The 11,416-nt window shown below is 38.3% G+C and overlaps 1 protein-coding gene across 1 annotated transcript; it reads right to left on the reverse strand.

Moving 5' to 3' along the window:
• Positions 1–5,875: 5,875 nt before the first annotated feature.
• Positions 5,876–10,654, reverse strand: LOC104524045 (sterile alpha motif domain-containing protein 9-like). The gene has a single exon (XM_010166794.1). It carries the CDS (start codon positions 10,652–10,654, stop codon positions 5,876–5,878), a length of 4,779 nt encoding a protein of 1,592 aa, XP_010165096.1.
• Between the last annotated feature and the right edge of the window lie 762 nt (positions 10,655–11,416).

Genomic DNA, 11,416 nt, shown 5'->3' on the forward strand with positions numbered 1-11,416 from the left:
TGCGTCATCGCCTCCCTCATCAGCCCTGCAGATAAGCCCAGCTCCCATCTGTGATAAAATTCCTCCTGCCTCATTTTCCCATTCCACAGATATTTGAGTTTATTTCAGCCCTGAGTCCTTTATGTCTCGTACACATTTATGTGAGAAAAACCCCCGACCGCCCAGAAACAAAGAAGCGCCCTTGTTCTGTGGAAAGCCCTGGGCCACAGTCTCACTTGGAGATACAGTGGGAAGGGTCAATAGTAGAGATCCTGCTCCTCCCGCCAGGCAGAGGCGGGACGGGGGACTAGGCAGCAGGAGAGTGTTAAATTTTAACACATGAATATTAAGTTATTCTTTCATCTTTACTATGAGTACATATTAATATGTTCCATTTTACAGTTATAAATATAGGCATAAAATTGCTTACCTTATGTCACATGCAGAATAAATGACAGATTTGAGATTCCAGTTCAGGAATCAGTTCATTGCCAAACAACACATGTGGTGTCTGGGGCTGCCCACCTCAAATTTATGAAAAAAGGGTTTTTTTCTATTGTGTTGATATTTATCGTAAATAAATATTAATATAAAGAGTCCTGAATCATATTTTTACTCATATATATTTTATTCATATATACTTCTAGAGAGATATGCTCAAATCTCAAAGTGGATAGCTGAAGTTAAAGTGGTGCTGATGACAATCAGCCTGAAATCACAATAGCCTCTAAAGAGGAAAGACGAGCTCTTGCCACATACTTTGACACTAAATTACTTACGGATTGTGTACGGTGGGATGAGGAAAATCTTTAATTTTGATAGATATTATTTGCATAGGCAAAGGAGGAGAGTGTGGCAATAAAGCTACATAATCTTTGTCTTTCAACATCTAGAGGTGGGACTATGGCATGAGCAGGAGTTGGCAGAACTGCAGAGAAGACAGAACCACCAAAATAATTTACATCTCCCCCTTTAAGAGGTGGCTGGAATCTCCTCCAAAGTTGAGCATCTAGGAGATGTCCTCTGTGGATGCTTTCACTAGGAACACTTTTAGGATGGCCTGATCCTAAAGTTGTCTTTGCCATGGGTCCAGGATGCAAGGATCTGGGAAGCTCTGTGACCAGCTGAGCACATTTATTACTGTCAGGGGATCTCCATGGCTGCAACATGACACGAGTGAATTGACACACCTAGTTTGCCACCTCTCATTCTCCTCCATACTGGGTGAGCTGCAAGTTGGCATCCAGGCAGGAGGCTTGCACAGATTCAGTATTTCGGAGTGGGAAGAAAGCATCTGGATATTTCACAGAGCTGCCACAGAAGAAAGGCCAAGAACAGGAGAATAAGGGACAGTAAGTGAAGGTAGTCCTTACTGATCAGCTTTGCTACAGTTTGTGTCGTTCCCAGACCAAGCTACTCCTCCATGGCATAATTCCTCAAATAAGCATGATTCCTCTGTACCTGTCCAAGAGTGCAGGAGCAATGTCACATCTCGTGTATGTATATGTGGGGTATGGTCACTCCACTTTGTTGCACCTTTAGTCATGGATACATTCATGTGGGGCTGGTCCCAGGTTTTTTTTTTTGCCTTTGGAAAAGATGTGGATGCAACATGATATAAATACAGCTAAACTGTTCCCCATGGCTCAGTATCTTTTCACTGTGTTCCCCAGCACTAAGCAGTTCTGGATTAAACAAGGAAAAAGTTAATTCAGAGCTGCCAGCATGGTGAGAGAAATTACAAAGATAATCTAGAATTCAAAATTCAATTCAAACTAGGAAGAACAGCTGTGGTATGTGTACGACAGTATGTATACTATATATACATATGATATATGTATATATACAAATATACACACTGCAAATTCTGTTCGATATCCTGCAAAAAAAGTTCAGTGTAAATAATTCAGAAAAACTGTGCAATTTATACCAAATTGATTTGTTTGAACAGTCTTACATTCATTTCAGCAGAAAGGCTATATGCTTCTAATGTTTACAGTACAGAGAAAGGATGGCTGAAACTCACTTAGAAATGGAATTGCTGTTTTTGCTTGGCCATCCAGCAGGGATGTGAGCAGTTATTTGAGCAATGTAAAGTTCTTTGCTGCCTTTGGTGCCTGAGCCTTCACTTCTTTTTTTAAAAAAAAAAAAAAAAGACCCGACCAAAAAAAAAAAAAAAAAAAAAAAAAAAAAGTATGATGAGAAATGGAAGGAGAGAAAATATGGCTTAATTTATGGAAGGAAAGTATACTCTGGAGCAACAGCAGAAGATGCTTAATATAGGAAAGAATTATTTTTTTGCTATTTATCTGGATTAAACTTAGGACTTAACTATTTAATTTGACATATCATATCAGTTAAATAATACTATATTTAAGTAGTTCATGCAAATGAAATGAGATTGATGAAAGATTTTTAAAAATATTTTTAATGTGAGACTTGTACTTGGGGAAATGTGTTAAGTATTCTATATATAGGTAAAAAAGTAAATTAAAGAAATGTGGTTGTATTAGGGTTTTCCTCAGCTCTTAGTTTACTTTCTGATGCTGTCAAGATTTTACATATACAGATCTCTGGAGTTCACTTGAATCTTTTTTGAGAAATACTTGGTAAATTTTGATACATAAAGAAGTTGCTTTGTGCTCCTGGACGCTTATTTCCCACTTGTGTTCTATAGCCTTGGCACAGCATGTAAATAAAGAATCTCTGTTTGTTCTGTCCTACCTTATACGCCCTACAGTACCTGCTCTAGCAGCACATCTTGAGAGTCTTCAGCCCAGGAAGTATTCCTGTAGGAAGTACAATCCACTTCAGACATAGAGCTGAGGGACTTTGCACACCCCTGTGCACATCTTTTCTGTGGCTTGATCAGCTGTTATGATTGCTAGCCTGCATGCCAGCAGCTGGCCTTATTCTTCCCTTCCCTTCCCTTCCCTTCCCTTCCCTTCCCTTCCCTTCCCTTCCCTTCCCTTCCCTTCCCCCTTTTTTCTCCTACCAGAGAAAACCCCTTTTTAAACTCCACTCCAAAGAACTCCTAAGCATACTGGAAAAAGCTGGTAGAGCTCTTTGACATGGGCGATACAACGTATTTTTTTCGTGACCTCACACTTGGAAGCTACTGAGCCCTTTGGCTTTAATTAGCACAGAATAGGTCTGGGACAGATACTTGGCATGGGAGCTTAGTTTTCAAAATCCAAAGATTAACAAGCCATCAAAACAATCATCTTACAAAGTAATGGAAAATAGGAATTACTTGTAAAAAGCAATTCTGTCAGCCTTTTTGTGTGATATGTATCATCAAATACCGTTCCACACCGTGTGATTAAGGATGTTATCAGATATCTGTATTTGTTAATGAGCTACTGCTGATAAAATACCATTTTATAACAAACAACCTGGTACATACAAATAATAGAATCTGCATTTCTGTAAACTCCCACAGGCATATAGCGCACTGTCTAGCATATGATACACTGTGCCAGATCCCAAGTGTTACCAGTAAATGTACACGCGTTGCGGGCAAAAAAGTCTCAACTTGGGAAATTCACTTAATTTTTTGCCAATGAACATAAATATTTAATTACTGATTGGGGTATTGAGAAACCAAGAAGACAAGCAACTAAGCAAATACTTTGGGAATTGCCTTTCTTCCCCTTTCAGCTTCAGTCCAGCGCCTCTCCTTCCCCCTTCCTAGCCACAACTCCCCTTGTTTTCACCTCTGCTCTGCCCTTCCCAATCCGCCAGCCAAGGCAACAGGCCCGCAGCAGAGGCGGCTGGTCTCAGTGTGCAGTGGTTTATTTTTGCTGCTCCTTGTTTCTGATTCTGTTCTGCCATGGGGCACCCTGCAGCCCCCCCCACCACACCCTGCTGGGTGTGCCCAATGCACCACCTTACACAGCCCCGCTGAGTCTGAGTGCACAAAAACACTGCAGTGCTTAGGAGATGTGACTGACAGAGATGAAGACTGAAGTCTTAATTTGCCACAAAAACATAGCAAACTATTTGCTGTAAATCTTTATTTGGAAAGGTAAATACTTTAGCCAATGACAAATTGTATGGCGATGTCCTGAGGACTAGCTAGAACAAATAATGAATTATCATGAAAATTGATCCCATAGCACCCTATAAGAAATAAATGTATGCTGTTAGAAACAAGCTGGGTACAGGTTAAAATGAAGAGTGCATTCTTGTCAAGAGACATATATTTTGACTAGAGTTAAAAAGCAGTTTGGGTTATATAATAAAAGTCCTTATCCTTATTTACAACTAAAAGAAGAGCTGCACTATAGCAGAACTGTCTACTGCTTTATTCTTTTTCTTTTTGTCAATTTGTTTTTACTAATCTGTTGAGAGTCACTTATTTTTGCCTGCTGCCTTGCCTGACACAAAGAGCAAAGAGGACTTTTGAGGTGATGAAAGAGCCATCCTGCAGACTTCTTTCAGGCAGTTAGTTGCATTGAACTCCTCTAGTTTTCACCCTCCAGACAGTAGTAACTTCTTGTTTCTGCTGCTTCGCACCAATAAATTTTCTTTTTTTTTGAACATTAATTGTGTCTAAACATGGTAGGTTGTTTTATACACATGAGGAAGACGATGCAATCTGTGACCACTTTAAGCGTTTAAATTGTCTGTTTTTGTGAGGATCAAATTGGTAAGAAACCTATCACTGGAAGGAACTAATGGAATTTATAAGGAGAGGAATGACCAAACTGGATCAATTTTATGTAAAGCAGAATCAGACCCACCACAAAAGAATAAAATCTATTTACATGGACATCAAATGCCAACTGGTGTGTGCATTTACAGTACAGCAGAAAGCAGTGGTATCTTTAATAATCACAAATTTAGAAATGCCCTATGAATGTAAAAGACCAGTGCTTCTGTCCTCCCACAAGATGTACAGCTTGGCTATTAATACAGGCTCATACACAAATATGTTACATTATTCAAGCATGTAAAATAACAACAGAGACAAAAATGCTGCTTTGCAACTGTCTGGCTTTTTTTATAACCTTTGTGCCAAGATGACACCAGATACAATGGAGCATCAGGACATGTGACATGATACATATTTTCTAACATACATTCCTTGTTCTTACATTGCTTATACAAGAGTATGAAAATCGTGGTGAGACATCCTTTGTTACAAGCAATGGCAAAAAAGCCAGCAAGATAGTATGGTTCTTAAAAGTGATGGTATGTAAAGATAGCATTTTTCAAAATATGCTTTTTTAGATTTTTTTTAATGATTTCTTACATTGTTATCAACCGAAGAACTTCCAGTAGTAGTGACCAGTCTACAGGACTAACTGCATCAATGTTTCCATTTGACTGTCCAAATGGCAGTTATAGAATCATAGAATTGTGTGGTTGGAAAAGACTTTTGAGATCATTGAGTCCAACTGCACCTGTCCATTACTAAACCATATCCCTGAGCTCCCCATCTACCTGTCTTTTAAACACCTCCAGGGATGGTGACTCAACCACCTCCCTAGGCAGCCCATTCCAGTGCCTGAGAACCCTTTCAGAGAAGAACTTTTTCCTGACATTCAATCTGTACCTCCCTTGGCGCAACTTGAGGCCATTTCCTTTTGTTCTATCACTAGTTACCCGGGAGAAAAGACACATGCCTGCCTCCCTAAAACCTCCTTTCAGGTAGTTGTAGAGAGCGCTAAGGTCTCCCCTCAGCCTCCTCTTCTCTGAGGACGCTGAGGCTTATGACAGTAGAGGGACTGCATGGGACTGGAAGACAAACATAGTGAGGAAGGAAATGGAAAGCCTGAAGCTGTAATTTGCAATTGTTGACTAAAAAAAAAAAACAAAACCCAAACCCAAAAAAACCCAATTAAAGGATAATTTTGCCTGAAAAAGCCTTGTAGCTGAGAAATTGCAGTATCTATTGTTTTAATGACAGACTTTGTGTGTTGTATGCCAGGAGACCAGCAATGGAAAACCCAAGATAAAAAGACACCCTTTCTATGTTTGGGCAGCTTTTCAATAGGCATGAGAGAACGGGCTGCACTGGTATTCTAAAAGTTTCATTGCTGCCATAGTCTATGTAGATAACCTTACCCTCAGCTCTTCCAACCAAAGGAAGCAAAAGGTCTTGAACAGCCTTTTCCTTCCAGATATTTCCACTCTGCCAGAGGGAATTCAGTTCCTGTTCTGAAAGTGAACTAAAAAGCTGATCTATTTTTCCTTTATGAACAAATCTGTTCAGGCCACTGCCTTTTGCCAAATAGAAAAGAGCCACAGGCTGCCTGGAACGATGCAGGGTTCCATAGAGCTCTTTGAAAGACTCACCTAAGCGTCTAACAAAAGTTTCCATTCTCCTGGAATCTTCATTTAGTTGTTTTGTATTTTGGGGCCAGAACAACAAGGAGGCTAGGAAGAAAGGCTCTACACACTGTGAAGTTAGTTCCACTTCCCATAGAACTCTTAGAAGCAGACTTCTTAACACCTTAGAATGATGTAACTTAGTGGATTTAGGTTTAATGCAGTTCAGAACAATATTTGCCAAAATAAAATTCTGTTTGTCTTTCAGTGTTGCTTGTGCATTCTCTTCACACAAAAATGTATATGCTTCTACTATGTCTTCTATTTCTTTGTCAGCATTTCTGTGATTTCTGTGGAGGTATTCCAAAATGCCAGAAAATGAGCCTGCTTTGGAAGCCTCCACAGTGTCCCTGTATGCTTCTATGCACTGAGACATGGGCCACTTTGAAACTTGTTTACTTTTCAGTTGCTCAAAATTGAAATCACAAAATATTTCTGTGTATTTCTTAAAACATTCTTGAACCTTCTCATACAATTTTGCTTCAACAATTTCTTTTTCATTGGTCTGTGTTTTGAAAAACATAAAGTAGTCTTCAAAAAAGTCAAATGCCCTTTTCAACCGTGGTCGCAAGGTACATAAAAAGCTGGAATAATGTTCAAGAACCTTGAACATCTCACTCCCTGTGTTAGGGTTATCTATATTCAGAACACTATTTCCTGATAGATATTTTGCCATAATTTTTCTACACTGCAAGTCTTTTTTGCTGAAAAAAGGAACATGCCAAAGGACATCAATAACATAAAGACCAGTTTCTATCTCTCCCTGATAACCAGCAGTATTGTAAGTTTGAAACTTTCTTTTAAGCTTTTGATGCTGCAAATATTGTTCATTGTCTGTATTTTCAGCTTGCCATTGAGATTCTCTGAAAGCCTGTGAAGCATTCTCAGCAAGCTCCAGCAAGTATTTCAGTTCCTCAGCTGTCAGGACTGCACTCTTTGCTTTGCACTCTACACAGTATCTTAGCTTACTTTTGAAGACTTGACCTAGTGTATCTGATATGTATGAATTGTGTTGTGCTCTCTGTTTGGCTGCTTTGGCCCAGTATAATGCAGAGTCAAACTTCTTTTCTTTAATGTAGCAGTATCTTGCTAAGGCTTGGCAAATGTAACCATTTTGCTCAAATCTAGTGGATGCTTGTTTTAACACACTTTCCACGTTACCACACTTCTCTTCCCTATGAATGGTTTCAACTAAGGGGGAAAATAAAGTGTCTGCCTCATCACCATGTTCCTTGCGCTGTCTAGTAATCAGTAAGGTTTGTATATCACGAGTAAGTTTGTCTTGCTTTAATGAAGTCTTATAAAATAAATCTTCTTTCAATAACTGCAGTGTAATTTCACTTTTAGGCAAGTCATAGGTTAGTTTCAGTTCTGTTAGGCAATGAGATGCTATCAATGGGTGAATGATACGAAGACCTTTGTACCTTGTGTATTCATGTACCTGATGATATATTAGAATATTGGAACAAATTCCCATCTTTTCTATCAATTTATCTTTACTGCATCCAATCTCTTGAGAATTAATTCCTAAGAATTCTTCACATAGTGATATCGAAACTGTAGATGTTCTTACATATGAGTTTAACAGTGTTAGATAGCAAACAAGTTGTGCCGGTTTAGAGGCAGTATTCAAGTTATGCAAGGTATTTTTAACCACTTTTTCTATGTACTGTGGATCAAAGTTTTTCTTCATAATCATAAATGAATAGAAATTGTCAGGATTTGGATGCATCTGTTCGATATATTTTAGTTTCTGATCAAAGGCTCTTTGCTCTTTTTCAGAAAGCAAATGTTTTAAAGAAATACTGTTCAAGAAATTGATTGTTGAACTTTCATCAGGATTCTGGGATCTCATACAGTTTAGAATGATCACTAAAGGAGTTACATACCGAATACATTTTTCTGTTATAGCGGCCTGAATTTCTTTCTGCAGAAAATAGACGTTTTCTTGCTCTTCAAAATCATCCACAAGAAGTAACACTGGCAAATAGCCTGTGTCGTTGTTCGCTCCACAGGTGAGTAAAGTTGTCAGCTGTGTTCCAAAATCACTTGGTTTGTTTTTCAGAACAGCACATCTGAATCGCTTGCGGAGATCCCAAAGGATATGCATAGCTAACGTTGTTCCACCACAGCCTGGGTGGTGGTAAAGGTTGATAATTTTTACAGGTGATTGATTAGCACTCATAGATGAAGACATAATTAGGTGTTCAAGCTTTTCATAACTGTCCCTTCTGATAAAATCTGAAGTATAATTTTCAGAAGAAAAATAGAAATTCCACCATGATACTTTACCACCTCGATAAAAATCTTCTTCCCGCTCTTTCAGGAAATTTTTAAATTTATCTTCATCCTTTTCTATTCCTGTGTCTTTGCATTCATTTTCACAAAGTATTTCCAATGCTGCCATGGAGTCTTCTTCCTTCTTTAGAAGAATGGTAGAATCACCAACAGAGGGCAGAAGTCTTTCAGAAGACTGTGTCACTGATTTTAATTTTGTGATGGTACCATTTACCATTTGCAAGGTTAAAGTAGAAACACATTTGCTTGAAAGTGCTTCCTCATTAATGCCTCTAGCATGCAGAAGATCTTTCCATCGCTGGTACGTACCTGCACCAATGCAAATGCAGACCATATATTCTAATCCCTTTAATTCTTGGTAAAATGTCATAAAAGTCTCAGTAAGGGGATCTGCTGAATCTTCCACTGTGGAAAGTAAAAGAAACACTGTTAAAAACTTTCCACTCTGTTTGACATCTTTGTGTGAAAGAAATGAAATCATTTTTCTGACACTAGCTGCTCTGTCTCTTTGCCATGAAGTGGGATCTAATGGTTGTTCATTATTGCCTTTAAAGTCTGATCCACCATTGCAGAAAATCCAGTTGGTCTCCTGATGCAGTTTCAGCTTTTCAGCTTGTTCAGAAACGGAACCCACCTTGTTTTCATAATAATCTGGGAAGTAAAGTTTGGCATTTCGATTTTTTTGGTAAGTCTTAAACACACCATTAATGTCTGATTCAGAATCAAAGTCAAGCACAGCAAACCATTTTATTTCCTGTAAAAAGTCTAAGTGTGAAGTTTGACTTGGGTGGCACTTGTTTGTTATCAAAATGTAATAGTCATAATAAGAGCTATCTAGTGAGTCCCTGTTACCTGTAAGCAGACTAACTAGCTTTAGTCCTTCATTCATTGGCTTCTTTTGCTTTAAGTTATATTCTTCTTCTGCTTTTTTACGAGAATCTGCTAAAGATGTCAAGGTATCTTTAAAAGTTTGAAATTCTTTTGTATTTTGAATATTTTTGGAATTAGCTCCATCTCGGATGAATACAGCTTTTTTCCAACTCTTACTCTTAAATTCATATGTGTTGGTACAGAAATACTTTGTATCACAAACGCAGTGTTTGGGAACCACATCTATTTCAATGACAAACGTATGTGATGGAGTTCCATTTTGTAATAATACTTCCACAAATCTAGGTTCCCTAATGCAAGCTTTTGCAATGCTGGTGTATTGCTCATTAAAGTACTTTCCAACAAATTTATTCAAATGGTCAATGTACGCTTCTTTCTTGATAACTTTTATTCCTTCAATTTTCCCATGTGGATCATCGCGCACTCCAAAATGAATAGTGCCATTTGTGCGGGAGTTCATGCAGGCTGCAGCAAATCTGAAGACTTCATTGCTAAATTTCATCATTATATCCTCTTCTACTGCCTTCTCTGTGTTGGTAAGTAATTTGAATTCATGTGCTGGATCGATGAGATTGAGTGGTCCTGTTTCAGGGACATTAAGAATATTATAGCGTGTGTATCGAGTACCATCACTGAAATTATCAAAAGGATATGGCATACACATCTTTCCAGTTGGGTGTTGGCTGCTTGACAGTGGCTTCTCTGATACATTCTCTTTGTCAGCTGACTTCATTGCTTTTTCCTCTTCTATGGGCTCTGTTTTAGAATCCTGCAGTATACTGGAATTAAATGACCCCTTCTTGCACTCTTTCTTTGCCATTTCTCCATCTTCTCCTTCTCCATCAAGACTTTGTTCATTGCCTTCTTGTTCCACAGCCTGGTTTGAACCTTTAGCTAGAATGTCATGATCTTTCAGGAAATACATTATTTGAAGAGCAGGCCCATGAGGTATGCCCATTTCCACAAAATCTGCTTTAGTTGCCACTTTCAAAGTAAAACCAGTCACATCTTGGTTAAACAGAATTTCTGCATATTTCTGGTCAATCTTAACAACTTCAGTTGCCCATTGTTTGACTTGCTCTTTTGTCCACTGTTCAATATGTTGATTTGAATGTGATTTCTCAGTTTTTTCAGTGTTTGCATTTTCCATTCTTTAAGGAAAAAAATCACAAAATTACTAAACAAGTGATTTATAATAGTCTATTGACTGTATAACATGTATTTCCTTGCTATTATCAATCATTAATTTCTTTATTGGTGTAATCTGCCACATAGAATACAACATCTTAACTAGGAGACAATGTGAGAACGTGAAGATCATATATAAGGCATTAGCCACTTACAAGACACAGATGTATTATAGAATGATTTTATTTGAATCTTGTTTTTAAACCACTTCTGTAGCTGACACTGCACAAAAATTGTGACTGATACCTATTCAGGGTCATTCGGACATCTATCTGTGGTTGTATGTGCTATCCAATAACAAAAAACGAATCATAAAACCACAGAATTATAGAATATCCTGAGTTGGAGGGGTACAACAAGGATCATTGAGTCCAACTTCTGACTCTCCACAGGACAACCTAGAAGTTAAACCATACGTCTAAAAGCATTGTCCAAACACTTTTTGAACACCAACAGGCCTGGGGCCATGACCATTTCCCTGGGGAGCTTGTTCCAGTGCATGACCACTCTCTCAGGGAAGAACTTTTTCCTAATATTCAATTAGGAAATCAAATAATAGTTGAGGAAAGCATGTCACTAGGGTGGCTCCTAATATTTTTTCCTTTTTTCTCTCTCAGTGAAGAAATGAGAAAGAAACCTAACATTCTCTCTGAACTTTCCCTGATGCAGCTTTAAGCCATTCCCTCATGTTCTATCACTGGCCAGCAGACAGAAGAGATCAGCA

Source organism: Antrostomus carolinensis, unplaced genomic scaffold, assembly GCF_000700745.2.
Source record: "Antrostomus carolinensis isolate BGI_N321 unplaced genomic scaffold, ASM70074v2 scaffold17364, whole genome shotgun sequence".
Classification (NCBI taxonomy): domain Eukaryota; kingdom Metazoa; phylum Chordata; class Aves; order Caprimulgiformes; family Caprimulgidae; genus Antrostomus; species Antrostomus carolinensis.